This window comes from Muntiacus reevesi, chromosome 18, assembly GCF_963930625.1.
Source record: "Muntiacus reevesi chromosome 18, mMunRee1.1, whole genome shotgun sequence".
In the NCBI taxonomy this organism is placed as follows: domain Eukaryota; kingdom Metazoa; phylum Chordata; class Mammalia; order Artiodactyla; family Cervidae; genus Muntiacus; species Muntiacus reevesi.
In genome coordinates this window covers 7089128-7111764 of record NC_089266.1, presented here as the reverse complement: position 1 = coordinate 7111764, position 22637 = coordinate 7089128, and the positions used below count along the sequence as shown (strand labels likewise).

At 60.5% G+C, this 22637-nt stretch overlaps 1 protein-coding gene across 1 annotated transcript in view; it reads right to left on the bottom strand.

Moving 5' to 3' along the window:
- The window catches only part of MYO15B (myosin XVB), a 29864-nt gene that overhangs the window by 3645 nt on the left and 3582 nt on the right, over positions 1-22637 (bottom strand). The window contains exons 6-52 of the mRNA XM_065909897.1: positions 22459-22562; positions 22230-22293; positions 21964-22077; positions 21680-21841; positions 20727-20840; positions 20556-20614; positions 20348-20480; positions 19215-19310; positions 18838-18969; positions 17733-17858; positions 16541-16618; positions 16232-16350; positions 16099-16144; positions 15823-15947; positions 15314-15431; positions 14917-15080; positions 12286-12379; positions 11578-11634; positions 11212-11269; positions 10881-11011; positions 9605-9700; positions 9216-9451; positions 8953-9131; positions 8653-8725; positions 7996-8157; positions 7626-7726; positions 7453-7529; positions 7275-7359; positions 6964-7077; positions 6717-6820; positions 6364-6618; positions 6073-6151; positions 5258-5702; positions 5034-5124; positions 4699-4918; positions 4135-4247; positions 3864-3923; positions 3047-3122; positions 2793-2911; positions 2539-2657; positions 2316-2457; positions 1999-2110; positions 1737-1894; positions 1184-1329; positions 950-1010; positions 784-856; positions 319-395 (exon numbers count right to left, since the gene is read on the bottom strand). Coding sequence (XP_065765969.1) covers positions 319-395; positions 784-856; positions 950-1010; positions 1184-1329; positions 1737-1894; positions 1999-2110; positions 2316-2457; positions 2539-2657; positions 2793-2911; positions 3047-3122; positions 3864-3923; positions 4135-4247; positions 4699-4918; positions 5034-5124; positions 5258-5702; positions 6073-6151; positions 6364-6618; positions 6717-6820; positions 6964-7077; positions 7275-7359; positions 7453-7529; positions 7626-7726; positions 7996-8157; positions 8653-8725; positions 8953-9131; positions 9216-9451; positions 9605-9700; positions 10881-11011; positions 11212-11269; positions 11578-11634; positions 12286-12379; positions 14917-15080; positions 15314-15431; positions 15823-15947; positions 16099-16144; positions 16232-16350; positions 16541-16618; positions 17733-17858; positions 18838-18969; positions 19215-19310; positions 20348-20480; positions 20556-20614; positions 20727-20840; positions 21680-21841; positions 21964-22077; positions 22230-22293; positions 22459-22562 — 5667 coding nt within the window. The remainder of the gene's footprint in view (positions 1-318; positions 396-783; positions 857-949; positions 1011-1183; positions 1330-1736; positions 1895-1998; positions 2111-2315; positions 2458-2538; positions 2658-2792; positions 2912-3046; positions 3123-3863; positions 3924-4134; positions 4248-4698; positions 4919-5033; positions 5125-5257; positions 5703-6072; positions 6152-6363; positions 6619-6716; positions 6821-6963; positions 7078-7274; positions 7360-7452; positions 7530-7625; positions 7727-7995; positions 8158-8652; positions 8726-8952; positions 9132-9215; positions 9452-9604; positions 9701-10880; positions 11012-11211; positions 11270-11577; positions 11635-12285; positions 12380-14916; positions 15081-15313; positions 15432-15822; positions 15948-16098; positions 16145-16231; positions 16351-16540; positions 16619-17732; positions 17859-18837; positions 18970-19214; positions 19311-20347; positions 20481-20555; positions 20615-20726; positions 20841-21679; positions 21842-21963; positions 22078-22229; positions 22294-22458; positions 22563-22637) is intronic.

Sequence of the window (22637 nt, the reverse complement as noted above, 5' to 3'; positions counted from 1 at the left end):
GGTGTCGCCAAGCCTGCTGCACCATAGCAGCCCCGCCCCTGCTCTATCGCACTCCATGGTGCTCTTGGCCCCGGGCTCGCTGCATCATGGTTTACTGACCATTTCCTTTAGGTTGTAGGCTCTGTGGGGACCTGACCAACTTGGCCAAGTTGTCCTGAGCCCAGCATGTAACAGGTGCGCAGTGAATATTACTGGATGATTTGAGCATGTTTTGACCAAGGAGAGGGGATGCCCTGGAGGCCCAGCAGGAAGACCAAGAGGGGCCCCCAGGGCTCACTGTCTCCCCTGCAGCTTCCGGCACATTCAGCCCGTGCTCACCTTCAGCAGCCCATAGAGGAGATCCAGCTCATTCTTGCCCCGCGGCTTGGACTGGTCCCCCATAAACTGCATCAGAGCTGTGGGCAGGACACGATGTGTGGTGAGCCAGGACAGGGGCCTGACCCTGGCTCATGCGGCCATCACTACGCGGGGCCATCTCATGCCTTGCTGTCAAGATGCATGGGAGCCAGGCAGAGTGGCAGTCCCAGCCTTAACAGTGAGACAGGGTTCAGAGATGCTGTGGGCCCCAGGGCTACACAGAGCGCATAGCGAGCCGGACCCACCACTGCCTTCCAGCCCAGACCCCACACAGGCCACACCCCCTTGGGCATGAGTAGAAGTGGGGGGGGGGGGGGGCATGCAGCACAGGAGCCACCGGTGCGCTGCCCCGAGAAGGCAAACTCAAGAAGGTGGCTGGACTCCTAGGTCGCAGGCACAGGGACCCAAGAGGCTGTGGCCACTCACCCTGGAAGCTCTCCACAGCTTGCCTATTCGTGTCCTCGTTGCTGAAGCTGATGAGCGATTCCTGGATGGGAGCCTGCGGCCAGAGGCTGGGCTGTAGGTCTGGGGCCGGCGGGGCAGGGCCTGGGGGCAGGTCCGCAGCCTGGCTCCCCCCCACGGTCCCCTTTACCTTGCTGTACTGCACCAGGCTGGCCATGGCCTTTTCAGCGTCTCCACCGGTCTGGGCCGGCCTGAGGGCACGGGGAGGACATCCCTGCTTGCTCAGCCCTCCCACCCCCATCCCAGGCCGGGTCTGGAGGGTACAGAGAGCCTCGGCCTGGGGGCTTTTAGCAGGGAGACCTGCTTCAGGGGGACTGAGGATGGATTGGCACGGGGCTGTGGGGAGGGCAGGAAGGGCACTCACAGGGTCTGGGGCTTCCGGAAGTAGCGCAGAGCAAACTCCTGCATGGTGTAGTCGGAGTCCGTGGGCAGGGTGACGTAGGCCCCGGAGGGGGACAGGCTGGTGGCCGAGTTGTCACTGCGCGCCTGGCTCCAGGGGTGGGTGGGCAACTTAGGAACACAGGAGACCTGGTGCCACCCAAGGGTCCGCTGGCCTGTCCCGAGGCCCTGCCCCAGCCCCCAGCCCCGCCCACCCCAAGAGGAGCAGGCAGAGCAGCTGCAGTGAGCACACCACCAGAAGCCGGGAAGGTCAAGAGCCATTTATTGAGCATTTCCAGGCGCCACCGAACTAGGTACCACGAGAGCCGCACGAGAGGCAGACACCCCGCCCCTGCCCACGGGAGCTCACAGTCTTGCTGGGGAGAGACAGGGCAAGAAACTGGGAGCGGGCAGAGGGGCAGCACCAGGCCAAGCGCTGCCCACCAGGCCGGGGGGTGGTCCTCAGCCGCCCGGGGGCCACGGAGCCCTTTCCTCAGCTCCTAGCGAGGCCTTGCCTCTGCCTCTCCCGTCTTCCTCACCTCCGACGCCCTATCCCACTCTCTGCGCTGCAGCTGACCCTTGTGCCCCCGGCCGCTCCTCTGCCCTGTCGAGAAGGACGAGTCCGGAGCAGCTGCCGGCTGCACGACGTCAGCAGGGAAGAGTCCGGAGCGGCCGCCGGTGGAGCCGAACTGCCAGCCTAGAGATGCCCAAGGATGGAGTCTCACCCACCTGACCTCCCCCGCCCCGGCCCACCGGAGGCGCTGCCTTGTCTCCCTGCCACCCTGCTTGCCCCGTGGATACCTGGCTCCAGGGTAGCCACCGGCAGCAGCTTGATGAGGTCCCCACGTTGGAAGCTGAGGAGACTGTGGTCGTCGGTGATGTAGCTTCGAAGGGCGATGACATAGCCGGAGTCCTGCAGGCGGGCGGGCGGGTGAGGGGCCAGCCTGCTTGTGACCCCTTCCTGCCTGTCCCCCCTGCTCCCCTGCTGGCCTCACTCTCCACCCAGCGTCCCTGACTCCAGGCAGCTCAAAGGAGCATGGCTGACAGCCCTGAGACCAGCCAAGGCAGCCTGGGTAGCAGGCAGCAGCAGTGGAGGCCCCCTGCCAGCCCACACTTGCCTTCTTGAGCTCGCTCAGGAAGAGCTCGACCATGGCCTTGACGGCTCCCGCCCGGGCCGTGTGCAGCACCAGCTGTTCACTCTTCAGCGACAGCTCCAGGGTGGAGCCGGCCGGGCACTCCACGCCCAGCACCTCAGCAAAGCTGCACCAGGGTGACGGCGTGAGCTGGGGGGCCGTCCCACCAGCCCGCCCCGCCCCCCGCCCAGCCCCGGGCCCCGCTCACCTATACGAGCAGAGAGTCTTCAGCTGGTCGGGGTGCAGGCTGGGCCCTTGGGTCACCTTGAGCAGTCTCAGCCCGCGGTGGGACACAGCCAGCAGCTGCACATCGCTGCCACTCTCACCCTGCCCGGAAGGCGGGTGGGTCACAGCCTGGCTCCCAGCTCCAAGCCACCATCCACCCAGCCCTCCCTGGCTCTCATCCTGCTGCCAAGGAATCCAGCTGGCACCTAGTCCACTGCCATCCCCAGCCTCACTGACCGAGACAGAGAAGAGGCGGGAGAAGTAATTGGCCCAGTTGTCCCTGGCGGCCAACACGATGCGCTTCTTGACGCTGTCCTCAGCCGTGTCCAGTGAGTCCAGGCCCACCTCCAGGTCTCCTGCGGGCGGGAAGAGCCCCAGCCTGTCCTCAGGCTGCTTCACAGCAGGGACCCCAGCGTTTACTCCCTCCCTCTGGACAGGTCCAACCCCCATTACTCCAGCTCCCTGAGCCTCCCGTGGTCCCTGGATCCTACCCAGCAGGTCTTTCATCTTGCGCCTCTCGGCCTGGGAGATGCGGATGCAGGACTCAGCAAAGGTGTCCCTCAGGATCTGGGGGCAAAGCAAGGCATTCACCACCCGGTCCTGAGGCCTCAGCCTACCCCAGATGCAGCCACGCGTGCAGGATAAGCTGCAGGGTCCCATGGGCATGACGCTGAGGGACGCAGGGGCTTCCAAGCTCAGGGCCACATCCACACGGCGCTCCCGCCTCCCCCCCCCACCAGCTGCCTGCACTAGTCGAGCTGCTGCTCCTCCTCCAGCTAAGCGTCCCTGAAAGAACAGACCTGGGGGAGGAGGGGGTGCTGTAGAATGGGGGGGGGGGGGAGCAAACACGAGCCTCTGGGAGCATCCACAGTTTGGCAGGCAGGCGCCAGTGAGCACCTGCTGTCTGCCTGGCCTGTGTTGGGTGCTGCATATGCTTCATTTTGAATCCTCATTATGAGCCAAAAAGGGGCTTCCCTGGTGGCTCAGACGGTAAGGAATCTGCCTGCAACGATTTCTGGGTCGGGAAGATCCCCCGGAGGAGGGCATGGCAACCCACTCCAGTGTTCTTGCCAGGAGAATCCCATGGACAGAAGAGCCTGGCAGGCCGCAGTCCATGGGGTCACAAAGAGTCGGACACGACAGAGACTCACACACAGAAGTCAAACGTGCTCCTCATTCTGAGGGACGTTGTGAGGAGTAAATAAAGGAAGGCAGGACTTGAAACGCACCCGCGCCCCACGGAGGAAACCTGGCCGGGGTGGGGAGGGTGCTCTGTCTGCACATACCGCAGCGGGGCTGGGTGCTCACCTGCTCACAGAGGAGGCTGAGGCAGTAGGGGTGGCCAAAGTTCTCCCGGGGGTAGAACACCTGGACGGGGGCACGGGAGAGCGAGAGTGGGCGGGGGTGGTCCCCCTGCCAGCCCGGCTCCCTGCCCCACCTCGCCTCCTGGGCTCAGAGGAAACCAGGCAAGGAGGTGGGCGGTGGGGAGCTGACACTGGGGTCCCAGGCTGGCTCCCCCACCGCCTGTGCCTCGTCCCCCACCCAGAGAGGCCGGGTTGAAGCCCACCCTGGCGCCCACCTCCTTGCGCAGGAACAGCCTCCAAGGGGCGCTGGCGTAGGAGAAGCAGACGCTGCCCGAAGGCACGAGCAGCTGGGTGGAGACGCCCTGGTCCCCCATGGGCTCCACCAAGCCTGGCAGATGGAGGGGCCAATGAGCATCGGGCGTGGACCTGCCTGGTGGCATGGGGTGATGGGGGCACAGGCAGAGAAGACCGTCCTCCCCAGAGCCCTGCACGCCAGGCCAGCTTCACCTCTGCCGCCTCCCTCCCACCCGCCGTCCCAGCTCCCGCCTCCAGCTGTCCCAGACGTGCGTGGGCCCTCCCTGACCACGTCAGCAGGGCCACTAAATTCCTGACGAGGCCAACGCCCTGTGTGTGACAGTCCGTCTGTGCCAGACAGGCCCCAGGGGTGCCCCGGCCCTGCCCCCCGCGGGAACGCGGAAGCTGGGGCTCCTTGCCCACGACTTCAAAGTCCGAAAGCCCGAGCTTCTGACCTCGGTGCTGTGAACTCAGAGAGGTCCTTGGGAATCCCCCCCACCGCGCCCCCCTCAAAGCCCACTGCACAGGAATGTGGGGTTCCTTACTGCGGGGCTCAGCTGGAGGGCTCACTGGCTCCCAGGGCGGGGGCAGTGGGGGTGCAGGCGGAGGCGGGGGTTTCTGGGCAGTGGGTGGGTTCTGGCCAAACAGCTCTTGAAGGGGCCCCTGCTTCTCCTTGATGGAGCTGGACGGCATCAGCCGTGGTCGGGCCCTGGGTCGAGGGGCCACGGCCGGTGGGGGGGCCTTCCCTGGGCTGGGGGACAGTGTCTGGGGAGGCACAGGGGACACACACAGGCTGTGAGCCGGGGCCAGGGTCACCCCAGGGAGCCTCAGGAGGACTCCAGAGCAGGGCGGCCACGCTCTGGACCCAACGGCACCTCACCTGCGGGGGCGAAGAGGCACCACTGATACCCAGCTTAGCCAGAGCCTCATCCTTAGGGTTGTTTTTCTTCAGGAAACTCTGGGAGGGCTTCCTGAAAGAAGGAAGAGGTCATGAGTTCACGGGTGACTCTCTGGGGAGGGGTTAGCCCCTCCTCCCTCCTCCTCCCTCCTCCTCCCTCCCCCTCCTCCCTCCCCTCCCCCTCCTCCCTCCCCTCCCCCTGGCACCTCGCTGGCTGCACGGGCACAGGCACGGGGCCGGGGCGGCTCTGGTACATGCGGATGATGTTGCGGATCTCCCTGCTGGGCTCTGCCCGCCAGGGCTCAGGGTCCGAGCTATGCACCACGGCTCTGCCCTCGGCTGGCCTGTGCCCCCTGCCAGGCCCCGCCTCCGTGGCTGGCTCAGCCTCAGCCTCCCGTTCAGCTTTGGCTGCACCTCGCATCGGTGGTGGTGGCTTCTTCACCACTGGGGGAGGTGGAGGTGAGGACCCTGCCCAGGAAGAGAGGAAAGACATGAGACCCTGTGCAGAACCGCAAAGGCCCAGCCTGCCCCCCGCCTCCTCACCACCTGCTCTCTGCTCCTCCTCTTCCGGCTCCTCGTCCTGCACCTCCGCCTGGGGGAGCTTCACCTTGGCTGGAGGCTTCATGGTCTTCACCGTGCTCGGCTGCTGCCCTGTAAATGCCCCAGAGGGTCCTGCCTATCACCTTCCACTTGGCCCACTCCTCTGAGCTTCCGTGGTGGCTCAGAAAGTAGAGAGTCCCGCCTGCTATGCAGGAGACCTGGGATTGATCTCTGGGTTGGGAAGATCCCCTGGAGGAGGGCATGGCAACCCACTCCAGTATCCCTGCCTGGAGAATCCCCATGGACAGAGGAGCCTGGTGGGCTACAGTCTGTGGGGTCGCAGAGTCACACACGACTGAGCGACTAAGCACATGGGGCACCTGGATGGGCCACCCTGACCAGAGGGCACCCCGCCGTCCCCTGGCCAGGCGGGGGCGGCGTCTGAGCCTCTGCGTGGGACTGCCTCCCCAAGGGCGCTCACCCAACTTTTGGAAATAGTCTCGTTTCTGCTGGAAGCTCCTGGGCCGTGGGCACCTGTCTTCAGCCTCCTGCGGGGTCTCCTGCTGGCAGGAAGTGGACGAGAAGGAGCAGCCCTGCCAGCTAAGTTGCCACTCACATAGCACATGCACTTGGACCCGTGGGGCCGAGGCTGGGCAGCATCTCTTCTGCGTCGCCCTGTGGCCCCATCCCCAAGCCCCCACATCTCCCATGTCTGCAGCCCTGAAGCCAGCTGCCCATGGGCCCTACCATCTCCCCAGCCTTGGCTCCTCACCCTCAGGCGGGCACCTACCAACTCCAGGTCACTTTCTGGCTCCTTCCGGGGGGTGGGTGTCTTCTTGGGCTTGTAGGTGATGGCCGGAGGAGGTGAAGTCGGGGAGACTGCTCTAGGGGCTGGGGCCGGGGCTGGGGCCTGGGCCGGGGCTGAGGTTGGGGCTGGGGCTGGGGCCAGGGCCTGACTCTGCTTCTGGAGTTGCTTTGCCTGCTGCTCCAGGGACAAGGTCATGGCCTGGGTGGTCATCTGCTGGGCCTGATGGACGGGGCATGGTGCGTCAGATGAGAGCTGGCCTTGCCTCTCCCCACAGGCCGGCACCCACGAGGTGATCCGTGGGCCCCGCCCGTCCTCACCAGGATCCGCGCCTGCTGGTTGATGAAGTCCTGCTGCTGGGCCGCCAGCTGCCTCGCGTCCATGCTGGGAAGCATGGGCTGTGGCTGTGGTGGTACCACCATGGCTGGGGGCGTGGCGGGCAGGCAGGCAGTCAGGGTGCGTTAGCGCCACGGCCGAGCTCCCAGCCCCCTGCCCACTGTGGCCTCCAGGTGGGACCTTCCCTCCTCCAGTCCCTGCTTGCGGCGCCCCCCCGCCCCCAGAAGGGACCAGGCGGCCACAGTCCAATCTTACCTGGGACCGGCCCCATGGCTGGCATCATGGGCATGGGTGCCGGCATCATGGGTGGCTGGTAGCTGGGCATCTGCACCATCCCTGGGTACACTGCGGGGACAGGGTCCTTCCATGTCAGTGCCCACCCGGGCCCCCAGACAGCCTCCCTCCAGCCCTAGGCAGGGAGATGAGCATGGGCCAGAGAGGTGCGGACGGGAGCTCCAACAGCAGCTACATGGGAGGCCCGGGCCGCACCTGCCCCCGACATGGGCAAGGAGACCCCGGATGGGGCTCAGCCCCGCACTCACCCATGGGGTAGCTGCCTTGCTGCATGGGCCCCATGGCACCCCCTCCCTTCATGCGGCCACTCAGAGCCCTGCCTTGCTCCAGATCCTGCGGAGGCAAAGGTCACAGGTCAAAAGGCCAGAGCTAGAGTCCTAGGAGGGCTGGGAGGGGCAGGGCTGGGCTGGGGTGCAGGACACTCACGCTGAGGCTGGGGTAGAGGACTGGCTCGAAGAGGTGGTCCAGGAAGCCATCCAGACTCCCTGAGGTCCGGGACTCACCTGTGGGAGCTTGGCGTCACCTGCCGGCGGCAGGGGCTTCCTGCAAACCCATTCTCATCCCCCTGCCTGCCTGAGGGTGCCCACTCCCCGCCTTACCTGTACGCCCCCTGCTGGGCAGTGCTGGGGCTGGACCCGGAGGGGGGCCTGGGGGCAGTGAGGGGGCCTGGACGCTGGGGGCCAGGGGGACGTTCTCAGCTCTGCAGGAGACAGTGGGCCCAGCTGAGGGCTTGGGGGGCCACCTCCAGCCAAGGAGGCCCAGCTAAGCAGGTGGGGTGCCCAGGCTGAGGCAAGGTGTGGAAGCTGCTGCAGAGTGGAGGCGGAGGGTCGTCCCCACGGGCTGGGAGGAGGCTTGGGGGCAGGTCCCGCAGCAGCACCAGGGAACCCCAAGGTACGACAGGGTGGCGGTGGGGTCGCCTACGACAGGATACGGACAGGAGCAGGCCAGCGGTGCTGGGGTGGCGCCTACCGGCCACGGGGGGCGATGGGGTAGCTGTGGGGCCGGGCCGGGTCCCCCGGGTCCTCCGTCTGGCCGATCAGGTCCAGCACGAAGTCGCAGCCGGCCAAGTCCCTCCAGGAGTCCCCGCAGTGCAGTGACACAGACCAGCCGCGCGGGGGCGCGTCCAGGCCTCTGGGAGGGACAGGGGCAGGGAGGAGAGGTGGTCAGCCGGGCGGGTGACCATCTGGAAGCCGCAAGGACCTGGAGGTGCAGCAGGGGGAGGCGCTTGCAGAGGGGGGCACGAGGACCCGGTTTCCCTTCTTTTTCTGCAAAAAAAAGGCCCTCTACCTCTGCGTCGGCTCTGAGGTATTTATTTTTGTTTCTTTTTATGTATTTTTCTGCTGCATTTATTCTTCTACCAATTTGATCAGAGTCTGGGCCAAATCTAGCAGGAATGCTCCCTACTCGCTCTCCATCTAGAATCTGCTGTCTGGACCCTGCCTGCCGACCCCCCCACCTCGCCCCCACCCCGCCCCACCCCACCCCTTGGGCAGCACGCCTTGGCCTGCAGGAGCAGCCGCAGAAGGGGCTCGGTGGGACAGCAGGCTGGGAGGGTGAGGAGGACTCAGGAGGAGGACGGGACAACGGTCAGTGTTGGCCAGACTCCCCCATCTCCGGCCCCCAGACCTGCTCTGTAGAATCCACCCGGCGAACTGCTCCCCTGTGGTCCAGGATTCCACCTCGGCCGAGTAGCACTCCTCTGCAAGGATGAGGGGCGGGGGTCAGAGTGAGGGACATCAGGGTCCACCCTGACGGGGAAAGGGGTGCTGTCCCATGGGGGTCCCACTAGCAGGACGGCAGGGAGCTCAAGGTCACATTGGCAGGTCAGGACCACATCGGGAGGGCTGAGGCGGGAAGGAGGTCTGTGGGGGCGAGGGTGCCAGGCAGGCTCTGCTGCGGGAGCCCTGAGCAGGAGGCGCGCCTCACCGCTGAAGGTGGACACGTCCAGCGCCATGCGGCCCCGCCTCCATCCGGCCGTCCACTCGAGCTGGGTGGGAGGGTGGGCCCGTGCGGACCCAGGGGCCAGCTGCGTCTGCTCCAGGGCCCCCAGCAGCTTGTGTTGGCACAGCGCTGCCATGCCCCTGGGGGCCTGGTCAGACACAAACCTGCAGGTGCAGCATAGGGCTGCTGTGAGCCTGGGGTGGCCTGCTGACCCGCCCACAGGCCCCCCCCTCCACTGAGCCCCCTACTTGAGCAGTGGCTTCTGCAGGGTGTGCATCGGTGGGAAGGCGCTGAGCAGGACGGCCATGAGGGCCCAGCCGCGCTGGCTCTGCTGCTCGTCGGGGTTGTGCCAGAGCTGGGCTACCAGCTGGCTGAAGAGCTCGTCACGCAGCCCCGGCCGGCGCTGCCCCTGCCGCACCAGGTACTGGCCCATGGTCTGCTCCTGCCAGGGTGCCAGCGACCCGTCCGCCAGCAGCCGCAGCATCTGCGGACGCCAAGCCAGGGGAGGCAGGTCGTGCAGGGCTCCCTGTGCCCGCCAGCACCCCGCACAGGCCCACCCTGTCCCCTCCCCGCTATGTCACCCCCGCCAGCACCCCCTCACGGGCCCACCCTGTCCCCTCCCCGCTGGGTCACTCACCACCTTGTTGATATCCAGGGCATGCTGAGGGTTCTCACCGTCCAGCCGGGTCAGGGGCTTGGTCAGCAGCTGCCCAGGGTGGGGCAAGGAGGGCTCCTGCAAGGAAGGAGGGTGTCACATGCCTGAGCAGAGGCTGACCCGTGCTGACCTGCCAGACACAGGCCCACGGGAGCCCCGAAGGAGCATATGAGAGGAAGACGGACTGGCGAGGAAAAGTGAAGTTGCTCAGTCATGTCCGACTCTTTTCGACCCCATGGACTGTAGCCTACCACACTCCTCTGTCCATGGGATTTTTCCAGGTAAGAGTACTGGAGGTGCTATTTCCTTCTCCAGAGGATCTTCCCGACCCAGGGATCGAACCCAGGTCTCCTGCATTGTAGGCAGACGCTTTATCATCTGAGCCACAATGGAAGTAGAACCGCCTTAAAAATACACTTTGATTGTGCTTCCCTGGTGGTCCAGTGGTTAAGAATCTACATGCCAATGCAGAGGGCACTAGTTTGTTCCCTGGTCCAGAAAGATCCCACGTGCCGTGGGGCTACTAACCCCGTGCATCACAGCTCCTGAGCCCGCACACCGCAACTGCTGAAGCCTGCCCCCAGAGCCTCTGCTTCGTAATGAGAAAAGCCACCGCAGTGAGAAGCCTGCGCGCTGCAACTAGGGAAAGCTCTCAGCATCAAAGATGCAGCACAGCCAAAACATAAAAGTAAATATTAAAAAACATACACCTCAATTACTCTTTCTGATTAGAAAACTAAAGCCCGTGCATGCGGAAAACTCAGAAAAACAGGGAAAGGATGAAGAATAAAAACCACCATCAATATACCAGTGCCAGGTATAACCAGAGTTAACATTTTCACCTCTTTCTTCCTAGTCTTACTTCCTGTGTGAAGTTACACACGTCATCTCCCCACCCGCCCGGCTGTTGTCCAGAACGCCGGGACCGTGCTCGATGACGTGCACTTTTGAATCCTGCTTTTGTTTCCAACACTGTTGCCTGGACACTCTGCCTTGTCATTAAACATGCTTTAACGACACTTCAGCGTTCAATGGCAGGGTGATGCCACAGGTGTAACAAAGGTGTGGCATCTCTGATAAGTAACAACAGAGTGAGGTGTAGGTTCAGCGGAATTTCCGAGCAACACGGCTGCATCCACAACAGGAGACGGAGGAGGAGTTTGGAGAAAGAAGGACAAAGACAGCTTCTGCCTGTTTGGGGGTTTGTGTCTGGGGAAACGTGGGCAGCAGCCAGCAGAGCTGAGGCCTGGGAGCCCACCTGAAAGCCGATGGAGATGAAGCTGGAGAAGGGGAACTGGTTGATGTCAGGCGGGAGGGTCAGGCTGGGCCGGGCGGGAACTTCTGGGGGCATGGCCTCGGTGATGCTCTGGACCCAGGCGTGCTGACGGCCTGGGATGACACGGGAGGCGGCCCAGAAACGCCCTGGTAAGGCGACTGGCTCTGGTGTCGCCTCCACCTCCCAGCATCAGCCCCTGGCTCCAGTGCTGGGGGAGCCGGGCAGCGAGCTGGGGGCACCCAGAGAGAGCACCAGAGGGAGCGACCATCAGGAGAGGAGGGGGTGGTGAAGAACGAGGCCCATCACGACTCACCTTCCGCTGTCTTCAGCATGACGGCGAGCTCAGCCGGGATCTCCAAGCGCCCCAGCTCCTGGCGGAGAGGAGCAATTGACCAGAAACTCAGGGAGGGGGCACAGGGACCCAGGGGCCCTCCTCACCCCCGGAGACTGTAAGCTTCCCCTCCAGAGACCAAGGATTCTCGTCCTGGGCACTCCAATAGGGCCCCCTGAGCCCTCAGAGGGAAACCAAGGGCACCCAGACCTCTTCTTGGGGGGCACACGGATAGGCCTGAGGCAGGACCCATCTCGGCACCCCAGGACCCCATGCTCCCCCTCAAGCCAGGCCAGGTTCAGCAGGCTCACGACCCAGCAGACACCCTCCAGCTTCCAGGCCACTTACCATTCTTGGCACCGTCTCGAAGGCCCCGCCGCTGTGCCAGCTGCGCCGATGCCCAAGCTGTTGGGGGAGATGCGGGAGGAGATGGTATCTCCGTGAAGCGTCACCCCGAGCTCCCTCTAGGTTCCTCGCCCGCTCGGCAGTTCAGCTGACCCCTCGTCCTCCCAGGAGGCCCAGGCACCAGCGGAATAAAGGTGCGGACCCAAGGGGGCTGGCGACTGCCCCCCGCCCTCCAGAGTCCTCACCAGCCAAAGCACTGAGTGTCGCTGCCCGTCTGCCAGGACCGGGAAGAGGGCAGGAGGAAGGGAAGAAATGGCCCCCTGGGGACAAAGTCCAGGCAGGGAGGGCGGGAGAGGGGCCGGCGTGTAGTCATTGACCTTTGAGCTGCTTTATGGCCCTCATGTTGGAGTCATTGGGCAAGACAGGGAGCAGCCCAAGGGGCCCCCAAAGGGGATGGAGGCACCCCAGCCAGCAGGGAGAGAGTCAGGCCCTGGCATGAAGGAGGGCGATGAGCTCCCGGAGGCCCCAGGCTGCCCCGGCCAGGCAGCGGGGACGGGACACTCCGCCAGCAGCGGTCCCCGAGGCCTCGCCCCTCCTGTGGCTGGGCGTGGAGGGTGGTCACTGTCGGGATTAGGCCAACTTGACCGGCAAAGGCTGGCTGGCTTCTCCCCTGAGCCTCCCCCAAGGCAGCACCCCACCCGTGGGCTTCACCTGTGGTCTCCGCCGTCTCCAGAGCAGGGGCCGGGCCGCCAGCACGATGGTGTTCAGCTGCCCCAACGCTGCCCGCCGCCGGAGGTACCGCTTCCTGGAGGCCGGGCAGGGGGCTGGTGAGGAGTCCAAGCTCACACCCAAGACCCAGATGCTCCAAGTTAAGACATGAGTGTAAAACCAGACCCCAGTGAAGCGCCAGGCTGCCCAACAAGCAACAGGGAAAGGATAGAACAGAAGAGCAAGTAAAACCAAGAGGCTGTTGTGCACGGGGATCTGAGGCTCTGGAGCCGGCCGCCGGGGTTCCAGTCTTGGAGAAGGTCTTTACCTCTCTGGATTTTTTGTGTTTTTTTTCAGACAAGCTCGTGGCTTGTAGGATCTTAGGTCCCCAACCAGGGGTAGAACCCACACCTTGGCAGTGAAAGTGCTGAGTCCTAACCACTGAACAGCCGGAGAATTCCCTACTTTAACTCTTTGTGTTTTATTTTCATTATCTCTGAAATGAGAATTATTGGACTGTCTGCTCCACAAGAGGATGAAATGAATTAAAAGGTGTGTTTGGAATAGAGTCTGGCATATTACTATGTAAGAAACAGAACTTTTTTTTTTCCTCCAAGAAAAACTCCTAAAAATGAAAAAAATTATATCACGGGAAGTCTGATAGGAGATCCCAGAAGGGACAATATCTTTGAGAGTTTTCCAGATATGAAAAAGACCAGACTCCTCAAGGAAGTAGCCCTGAGCATAAATATTTATAAATTAATTGATACACATTTAGATGTGAAATAGATAAACAACAAGGATCTTATCTTTTATTGAAGCATATTGGTTTACAATGTTGCCACTATATAGCAAAGTAATTCAATTACAAATGTATACATACATATATATCTATATCTATATAGAATATGGAATAGAATAATATTCACTATCTTGTAATTACCTATAGTGGAAAAGAATCTGAAAAAGAATACATATATATGTATGTATATATTTGTAACTGAGTTACTTTGCTATATACCTGCAACACTATAAACCAATATACTTCAATAAAAAATAAATCTACAGCCTTTCTTCCATCAAAGTACACTATCTAGAGAGGAGACTAAAAAATAAGTAAATAAAAAAGAGAGAGAAGGCTGCTTGTAAATCAAATATTTGATAAGAGTTTAGTATCCATAATATATAAAGAATGCCTACAACTCAATAAGAAACAAACAACCCAGTTAAAAATCAAGCAGAGGACTTGAAACAGTTGTTTCTCCAAAGAGACATACTGATGGCCAAGAAGAACATGAAAGATGCTCAACGCCACTCGTCATTAGAGAAATGCAAATCAAAACCACAATGAAATGCCACTTCACATCCACTCGATTGGCGATAATTTGAAAAGCAGAAAGTAACAAGTCTTGGCAAGGATGTAGTCAAACTGGAAGCTGCCCACACTGCTGGTAGGAAGGTAAAATGGTGCAGCCACTATGGAGAACAATCTGGCAATTCCTCAAAAAGGTATAGACAGAATTACCAGATAACTTGGAATTCCACTCCAAAGACCCCAGAGAACTGAAAGCAGAGATTTGAACTAACTTGCATGCTCATGTTTATAGCAGCCTTATCTGCAATAAGCCCAAAGGTAGAAACAACCCATATACACACTCAACAGATATATGGATAAACGACTGTGGTCCATTTACACAGTGGAACAATTTTCAGGTGTAAAAAAATATATGATGTTCTGACACATGTTACAAAAAGGACAAACCCTGAAAATATGTTTAGTGCAATAACCCAGATGTAAAGGGAGATATTGTATGAGTCAACTTAGATGACATATCGAGAAGAGGCAAATTCACAGAAACAAATTATATTGGAAGTTACCAGGGGCTGGAGGGAAGGGAGAGTGGGGCATGACTGCTGAATGGGTACAGAGTTCTTGCTGGTGATGAAACGATTTGGAGGGACTTCCCTGGTGTCTCAGACAGTAAAGAATCTGCCTGCGATGCAGGAGACCTGGGTGTGATCCCTGGTCAGGGAGCTATTAATAGATTCCACATGCCACAACCAACGATCCTGCATGCTTCAATTAAGACCCAATGCAGCCAAAAAAAAAAAAAAGAGTATTCTTTCTGCAGAGTGGAGAACAGACTAGAAAAAAGGACAGTTGGACTTTCCTGGTGGTCCAGTGGTTAAGAATCTGCCTGCCGATGCGAGGGATATGGGATCGATCCCTGGTCCAGGAAGATCCCACATACCACTGAGCGACTCAACCTGTGAGCCACAACTACTAAAACCCAAGTGTTGGCAACTACTGAGGCCTGTGCTTGTATTCTGGAGCCCGTGCTCCGCAACAAGAGAAGCCACGGCCACGAGAAGCTGTTGAAGCACAAGGAAGAGTAGCCCTGCTTACTGCAACTAAAGAAAGCCCACATGCAGCAATGAAGGCCCAAAGCAGCCAAAAAAAAAGACCAAAACACCAGTCAAGGCAGGGACAGCAGAGGTACGGGCAGGGGTGTCGGCAAGAAGAGTCCAGTGCCGATGGGAGGCAGGCAGGCAGACCTGCCTCGAGGCCCTATGTCTCCCAGAGCCTGCCCCGCCACGTTGAGGAGGCCTACAGTCTCAGCGGCCCCTGCACACCTGGCCTGGAGCCCGCGCACACGAGCCTGCATCCGCGGCAGGAGGCGGAGGCGCTGGTGGGAGATGCAGACGCGGAGGCCTCGGTGCAGGGTCTGCAGGGCCTGGGCGCGCTGCTGGGCCCGGCGCTGCTCCAGCTGCTGCCAGCCCGGCTCCCGCAGCAGTACCTGGGGGCAGAGGTGTGGGTTGGAGGCAGACCACTGTGTGGGCGGGGACCACCCTGCCCTGCTCCTGAGGCCTCAGCTTCCTTCCAGGCAACCTGTTCTCCCGGGGTGCCCGGGACACCCAGCCCGCTCCGTCTCCCCACCACCTGGAAGGACCACCAGATTCTGAGAGGATCCCAGAATGCTCCTCCCGCTTGCCAGCCCTCCCTGCCTCTCTGCAGACACACACCGCCCACCTGGGTGGCTCCCAGGTGACAGAGGGGTGACTCAGCCGCCAGCACCTGGCTCAGGATGATGCCACACCTTTCCCGGTCAGAGAGCTCGCCCTGCTCCTCGGCCCCCAGGGCCCGGAACCTGCCCAGGGACGGATAACGCAGGTCAGAACAAGCAACGAGCACCTCTCCCCACACTCATTTGATCCCCGAGCCCCTCGGGTGCATTCAGTCTGTAAGTCATTCAACAGTGATTTGGAAAGCACCTACTATGTGCCAGACACCCAGAAGAGTTTTGCTAAGAGGAGGAGAAGTGGATGGACGCACAGAGGCATGCAGAAGCATGGGGGTGACGAATAGCGGAAGGAGACACAGATGGAGGGAGAGAAGGAGAGAGACAGAGAGTGGAGGGTCCCTGGGAAAGTGGGTCCGTCTTCCCCAGAAGGAGCCCCAGGTCTGCCAGCCACTCCAGGGGGCCTGCCTAGTGAGTCCTGGCCCTGAGGTGCCTGCCGCCACCCCATCCCGGGCCCTACCTGTCCAGGAAGGCCTGGAAGGGCATGCGAATGGGGAAGTTGGCGCCGCGGGTACACACCGCCTCCAGGATGCCCGCCTGGCGCAGCTGTTCTGCCACGTGATCCACGTCGAAGAGGCCTGGAAGCTGTGGCCAGGCAATGGGGCAGAGCCAAGGACATGGAGTCGAGGGGCTCATAGCCGTGGGGAGCACGGGGCGGGGCAGGGGCGGGGCGGGGGTGCTGAGAGGGCAGGGCAGGGGTGGGAGGGCTCTGCAGCCAGGTGCTAGGAGAGCTCACCTTTCCTGGATTGGGGTTGAGGCACTGGATGAAGGAGACATGGCTCCTCGTGGGTGGAAAGGGGAGTCACGTGAGCACAGACTGGCCCCCCATTCAAACTCCCAGAGGTCAAGTGTGGGGGCACTATTCTCACCTGCCCAGCTGGGCTAGGAGGTCCCCCAGGGACTTCTGGAAGCGAGTGGCCAGCGTGGGTTTGCCTGGTCCTCCCCTGAACTCATCAGGCTCTGCTTCCCGGAACAGGCGGCTCACCAGCTGTGGGGTGAGACAGGGGCTGCGCCGGCTCACTGGGCCTGTCCATGGCCCAGCCTGCCCCCCATCCCCACTCCCTGGGGCGCCGGGGTGCGCCGGCCAAAGGCTCAAGGTGCCAGCCCCTTGGCAAGACCGTCTGGGCGAGGAGGACAGAACGGGCCAGGGGCAGGTACAGGACGGCCAGCAGGGGCACCTGCAGTTGGCTCTGGGCAAGCATTTCCACCACGGCAGGGTCAAGATGATCCCGGTTTCTGTTTAGAAACTTGTGAACCTGCAAGAGTCAATGTGAGGCGGGGAGGGGAAGTCAAGGAGAGAAGGCGGGTGTGGAAGCCAGTCCCTTTGTCAAGTGATCCAGCCTCTTCCCTCTGAGTTAAGAGTCCAACTTCAAAGGTGGCCTTTTATCTCACACCATGTACCAAAACCAACTCAAAATGGAAGGATCAAAGACCTAAATATAAGACATGAAACTGTAAAACTCTTAGAAGAAAACAAAGGGAGAAAGCTTCATGACAGTGGACTTGGCAACGATTTCCCGAATAGACACGAAAAGCACAGGCAACAAAGGAAAAATAAACTGGATATCATTCACATGAAAACCTCCTGTGCATCAGAATACAGTGTTGAGAGTGAAAAGTCAGCCCACAAAATGGAAGGAACTATCACGTATCAGATAAGGGATTAATATCCAGATTAACGTACAGAACTCGTACAGTTCAGTGTAAAAAAAAAACCACCATTCAAAAATGGACTTGAATAGATATTTCTCTAAGAAAGACACACAAATGACCAAGGACATGAAGAGATGCTCAACATCACTAATCACTAGAGAAATGCAAATCAAAACCACAACGAGATACCACTTCCCACCCACAAGGATGACTTGTTCCACCCCAAACCAGTCACCCGACTGTACCGTTTACACCAGGCCCCCGCCCCCTTGAAGCTCTCCTCCTGGGTAGGTGTGCATCATCACGAAACTCAGAAGGGGGAGACGAGGTCCCTTTACGGAGTACCTTGGATGTGCCAGGCACCTGTCCCACCACTTCCGTGTAATTACGTTAACCCTCAGGACAGTGCTACAGGACAGGTTCCCCTTCCCATTTTCCAGATGAGGACAACGGAGGCACAGAAGGAGAAGCAGACTGCCTGAGGTCATCGGAGCCAGGTCCCATGCATACACTCTGCCCCTCTGGGTCTGGAGGGTCCCTAGGCCTTGACTCCCCCATCCCACAATGCTTGCTCAGAGCTCAGGGAGTCATGCACGAGGTGAGGCAGAGGGGCCCAGACAGAGAGAGAGGGTTAAGGCCTTGGAAGAGGCTTCCCCACACTTACCCCGCTCACCCGTCAGGTGACTCCCCAGGGTCACTCTGCCCTCACCCTGATACCTGGTAGGTGACGGTCCCGGCATAATGCCGCACGGTGAAGATGGGAAGGGGCAGCTGGGGCTTGGTGTAGCACGGGTGGTCGCCATGGTGATAGTGGCACTTCTGCAGGAAGGTGTGGTCCGTGGCCTGATGAGAGGAGATGCTCAGGCCTCTGCAGGTGTGGCTCCCCTGGCGGGGCTGTGCCTCTCCCCCCTGCCCCCCAAAACCACAGACACTGAACACATGGCGAGCTTTGATTTGATCCCCAAACTTTCTTAGGAGGTTGCTCCATATCTGAGTCCTTATAAAGGGCGCAACCTCTTTCCCAGGGACTATTTTGAACAATCAAGAAAAAACATGGAAGCCTTGCACACCTTAGTCAATAAGATTTGGTGGCTTAAAGAATGTTTGATAAAATTATTTAAAAGAAACGGGGCTGGGGGACTTGAAGGCAGTTTTGGCAGTGATTCCTGGGAATCTGGTCTCACAGTTACAGGTGTTTCTGAACAAGTTTTTCAAAGATACTTTTAAGAACCCATCCAGGGACTTCCCTGGCAGGCCAGTTAAGAGTTAACTGTCTTAATAGTCTGAAAAAATAAAAATAAAAAGAGACTCTGTGCTTCCAATGCCAGGAGTGTGGGTCTGATCCCTGGTCAGAGAACTAGGATCCCACATGCCATGTAGTGTGGCCAAGAAAATAAAAAAGGGGGAAGGATACAGTATATTTAAATGAAACATAAAACAGACATGGGATGTGTGTTTTTTTTAAGATTCACATATAAAAAGTCATCCAGTAAGAGGCTATTTTATGGAGTTTAAGAACAAAGAACCTTGATGAAACCCCAAGCCCCTCATGGAGCCTGTACAGTCTGCACAACCCGGCCCCTCAGGCACGATGATCCCCCTCCTGAAGCGAGGAGTCTCAGAGAGGTCAGCATCTCACTCAGGATTATCCAGAGACTAGAGATCTGAACCGAGTGTGGCCACCGCCTTCCCAAGTTGTACTGAGGGCCTGTGAGCAAGGTCCCAGGACCTCAGACTTTATTTCTCCCCTGGAAGGCCCAGCTGGCTCTGGCCTGGCCACCAGGCACCCCCCACTCCTTGTCCCCCAACATGAGGGGCTCACCTGGGACAGCCATGTCTGGGCATCCAGGATACTCAGGAGGCTGTGCGGCTGGTCTACCAGGAGGTCCAGGCAGGACTCCTGCGGGGCCTGGGGGATGGGCACCCAGGGCAGCGACTCCCTCCGACACTCCTCCTGGGAACAGCCAGCGCTTGGTTCATGGAGACCACCCATGCCCATGGGGGGCCTCATCCGAGCCAGAGCAGGGCTGACCTTCCCATTGTACAGATGCGTAAACTGAGGCTCGGAAGGACCGAGACAGCCTAGAGCAAGGGGGCTCTGGGGCAGGGCTCTAGTGAGTGCCCACTCTCCCCCAGGGATGGTCTCCGTTCTAGGAGACAGCTGGGCATCCCGGCCTCCTCCCAGCCCGGCTCCCGCACCTCCTCCTGGGCCAGCAGCAGTTGGCGGCGCCACAGCTGCAGGCGCTCGCTGCCCAGGTTGTTGCACAGCTGCTCCAGACCATTGACCCGCAGGGCCTGGGGGCGCACAAGCAGTGAGGTGGGCACCCACACGAGGTGGGGGGCCGGGGCAGCCAGCACACAGGCCTGGTGCCCTTCCCCCGCTCCCACAGCTGCCCACGTTCTCCCCAGCACCAGGCCGGATGCTGCCCCAGGGCTGATGCTGCCGCCTCCAGAGTCAAATCCAAAGACCCTGGCCCAGCGTGCGCCCGCCCCGTCCTGCCCCAGCCCCAGTCAGGCCTCCCTCCAGCAAGCTGCCCCCTGCCTTCTGCCTCAGCACCGCTGTGAGCCTTCGGGCCTCTGATCACAGCCACCCTGTGGTCTGGGAGGCAACTTTTCCTACAGCCTAGCTCAGGGACTATCAGAATGCCACATTCTCATAAGCAGAGTTCCAGGCTGCTGCCTCCAAGAAGCCTTCCAGGAGTCCTTCTGTTGGAATTCCAGTCTCCTTCCTCTGTATCCCCAACACTTAACTATCAAGCCTAGCAGAGCCCCTACTTCATGCAGCTTTGTACAGTTTTTTACGTGCTCTAAAATACACACAAATGTGCACATGAACACACACACACACACAGATGCCGTGGTCATCCCTTCCGCAGGGAGGGGATGGTCACCAAGGACACCCTGGAGAGGAGGCAAGAGCAAAGAACAGTAAACGGTGCCCATCTCGTCCCTCCTCCCTGGCCTGAGGGGGCAGGATGTTCTGGGAAGGGGGTGACGAGCTTATGAAAAGTCAGGGTGATCTGGGGGAGTCCCCTTCTCCCCCCGCCTCTTGGACACAGGAAGTGAGGCTGACCCATCCTGGGGTCTTTCACTGCCTCAAGGCTCCATGAGACTCTGCAACAAGGCCAAGCAGGCAGAACTCTTCAGAGGCGACCTCACGACTGGACAGGGCAGACGGCTGTACCTAAGGAGCGTGCAGCTGTCTCGTGGACCATCTTATGGTCAGAGAGGCAAGCAGTGCACGAGTGTGCCCCACAGAAGAGCTGCTGGGGTCCCCAGGAATATCCAGGACGAGGTGGACACCCCTTTCTGGGCCCCACCCCCGGGGTGACCTCAAAGCCGTAGACATCCACAACAGTGACGGTAGCCGTGCTGCCTGCCTCCGCGGGGGATGCCAGCCGCGCGTTGGCCCTCCTCAGAAGCCAGGCGAAGAGTCGTGCATATAGGGCCTTGGCCAGGGTGTCCCTGGGGGCGTGGTGAGTGAGCCCCGTGCAGCAGGGCCCAGGCCTGCTCCCGGCTCTCTCCTGCTCCCAGGGCTACCTGGCATCGACGGCGCTTTCCACGGGCAGGGATCTCGAGACCTGGCCACAGGGCGTCTCCTGAGGGTGGAGAATGTGCAGGTGGTGCGCCAGGCCCAAGGCCCACCCCAGGGCTCCCCGAGCCGTTGGGTGGTCTGCTCAGGCCCCCCTCGCCCAGGACCCCCAAGCTCACCGTGACCCTCCGGGTGACCGCCCCCTCCAGGCGCTCGGGCGGCACCCGCAGCAGCCGGGCTGCGGCGTGGATCTCGGCCCAGCTGGACACGGCGGCCACCTCCTGGGACTCCCTCTGGATGGAGGCGGGAGGGAGCAGGGCGCGCTCTGCTTGTGGACTGGCTGCACCCCACGGACGAGGGCAGCGCCACACTCAGACCGGCCAGGTGCCCGTGACCCAGAGGTAGACCTGGGCAGGGGGGCTGGCTCTGGAGTCTGAGGGCCTGAGTGAGGCCCCGACAAGTCTCTTTCCCTCTCTGAGCCCCCACTGTCTTGTTGTTAGAGGGGAAATAATAAGCTTTATGTGATGGTGTTCTCAGGAGCATTAAATGGACTTCCCTGGTGGTCCAGGGGCTCAGATTCCACGCTCCCAATGCACGGGGCCTGGATTTGATCCCTGGTCAGGGAACTAGATCCCTCATGCCATAACTAAGACCTGGTGCAACCAAACAAATATATATATATTAAAAAACTCTATGTAGGGAATCCCTGATGGTCCAATGGTTAGGACTCTGCTCTATCACTGCTGAGGGTGTAAGTTTGATCCCTGGTTGGGGAACTAAGATCCTGCAAGCTGCTCGGTGTAGACTCCCCACCCAAATATACATACATACATACATATATATACACACATACACACACACACACACATATATATACATGTGAAGTCCCAGGTATATCATAGCTGCTCAGTTAACGCCAAGCATCCGTCTTAGGGTGGTGCCTTAGTGGGACAGGATTAGTATGGAGGCAGAAGACCCTAGTCTCAGCTTTCTCATTTATAAGATGGAAATCCATCCACTTTCCAGGACAGCAGTGAGGCCCTGCGGGTAGCCTCCCACACTCTGAGGTTACCGCCGCCCTGATGATGCAGACCAGCCAGACTGCCGATCCGGCGCCTCTGCAGAAGCTCACCTCTGATGAGGAAAAGCAGATGTTGCCCAGCTGCAGGACGGAGGCCAGCACAGCCCAGACAGCGGTCAGCTCCTCGGCGCACAAGCCCAGTGCCTGCAGGGACTTCACCAGTCCTGTGAAGTCCTGGGCATCGTCCTTGTCCTGGAGCCTGCAGGCGCGGCCCTGCCAAACACAGCAGGGCTCAGGGGTAAGGGGATGGGGCCGGGCCTCCCATGGCCTCCCTCGCCTAGACCCCAAGCGGGGACTCCTCCCTGAGCAGGCGCTATCGACCGGCCTCCCCTCACCTGGTTGAGGTAGTAGTAGGTCTCCGGCCCCTGCAGGGAGAGCTGCTCCCGTTCCATGGGGTCCAGCCCTGCCAGCAGCTCATAAAAAACATGGAAGCTCCGCTCAGCCTGGGCCTTGGGGGGAGAAGGACTGGCTTAGGGGGAGCGGTAGCCAGGTCTTGTGCCCCGGGAGCAAGGACAAGCCCCCAGGGAAGGCCAGCTGGGGGAACGAGGGGTCATAGCGCCTCCCTCTCCCCCGTGCTGGGAGCAGTGGGCTGGGGTCGTACCTGAAACACCACCCTTGAGGTCTCGAGCAGGTGATGTGACACAGAAGCGCCTACGACGGTCCCCCTGTGGGCACAGGACCCTGGGTGAGGGTGCCCAGGGTACACGCTGCCCGGGGCCCCTGCTCAGATGGGACCCACCGAGGGCTGGACCCAAGGGCGGCAGGCTCAGGTTCCCAGTCCGGGGAGCCGGCCGTGGGTGCCCCTGCCCACCTGGACCCCCGTCACTCACTGCTGCAGGCAGAGGCCCAGGACCTGGCCGAAGCGGCTGGCGTTGGTGTTGAGGACTGTCTTGGCGTGGCCAAAGCTGCCGAGCAGGGGCAGCACGGCGTCCAGCTGGGTAGGCAGGGGGGGACATTCAAGGCCCTCTGGGCGCAGCAGCCCCTAAGGGGGCATCCCAGGAGAGGACAC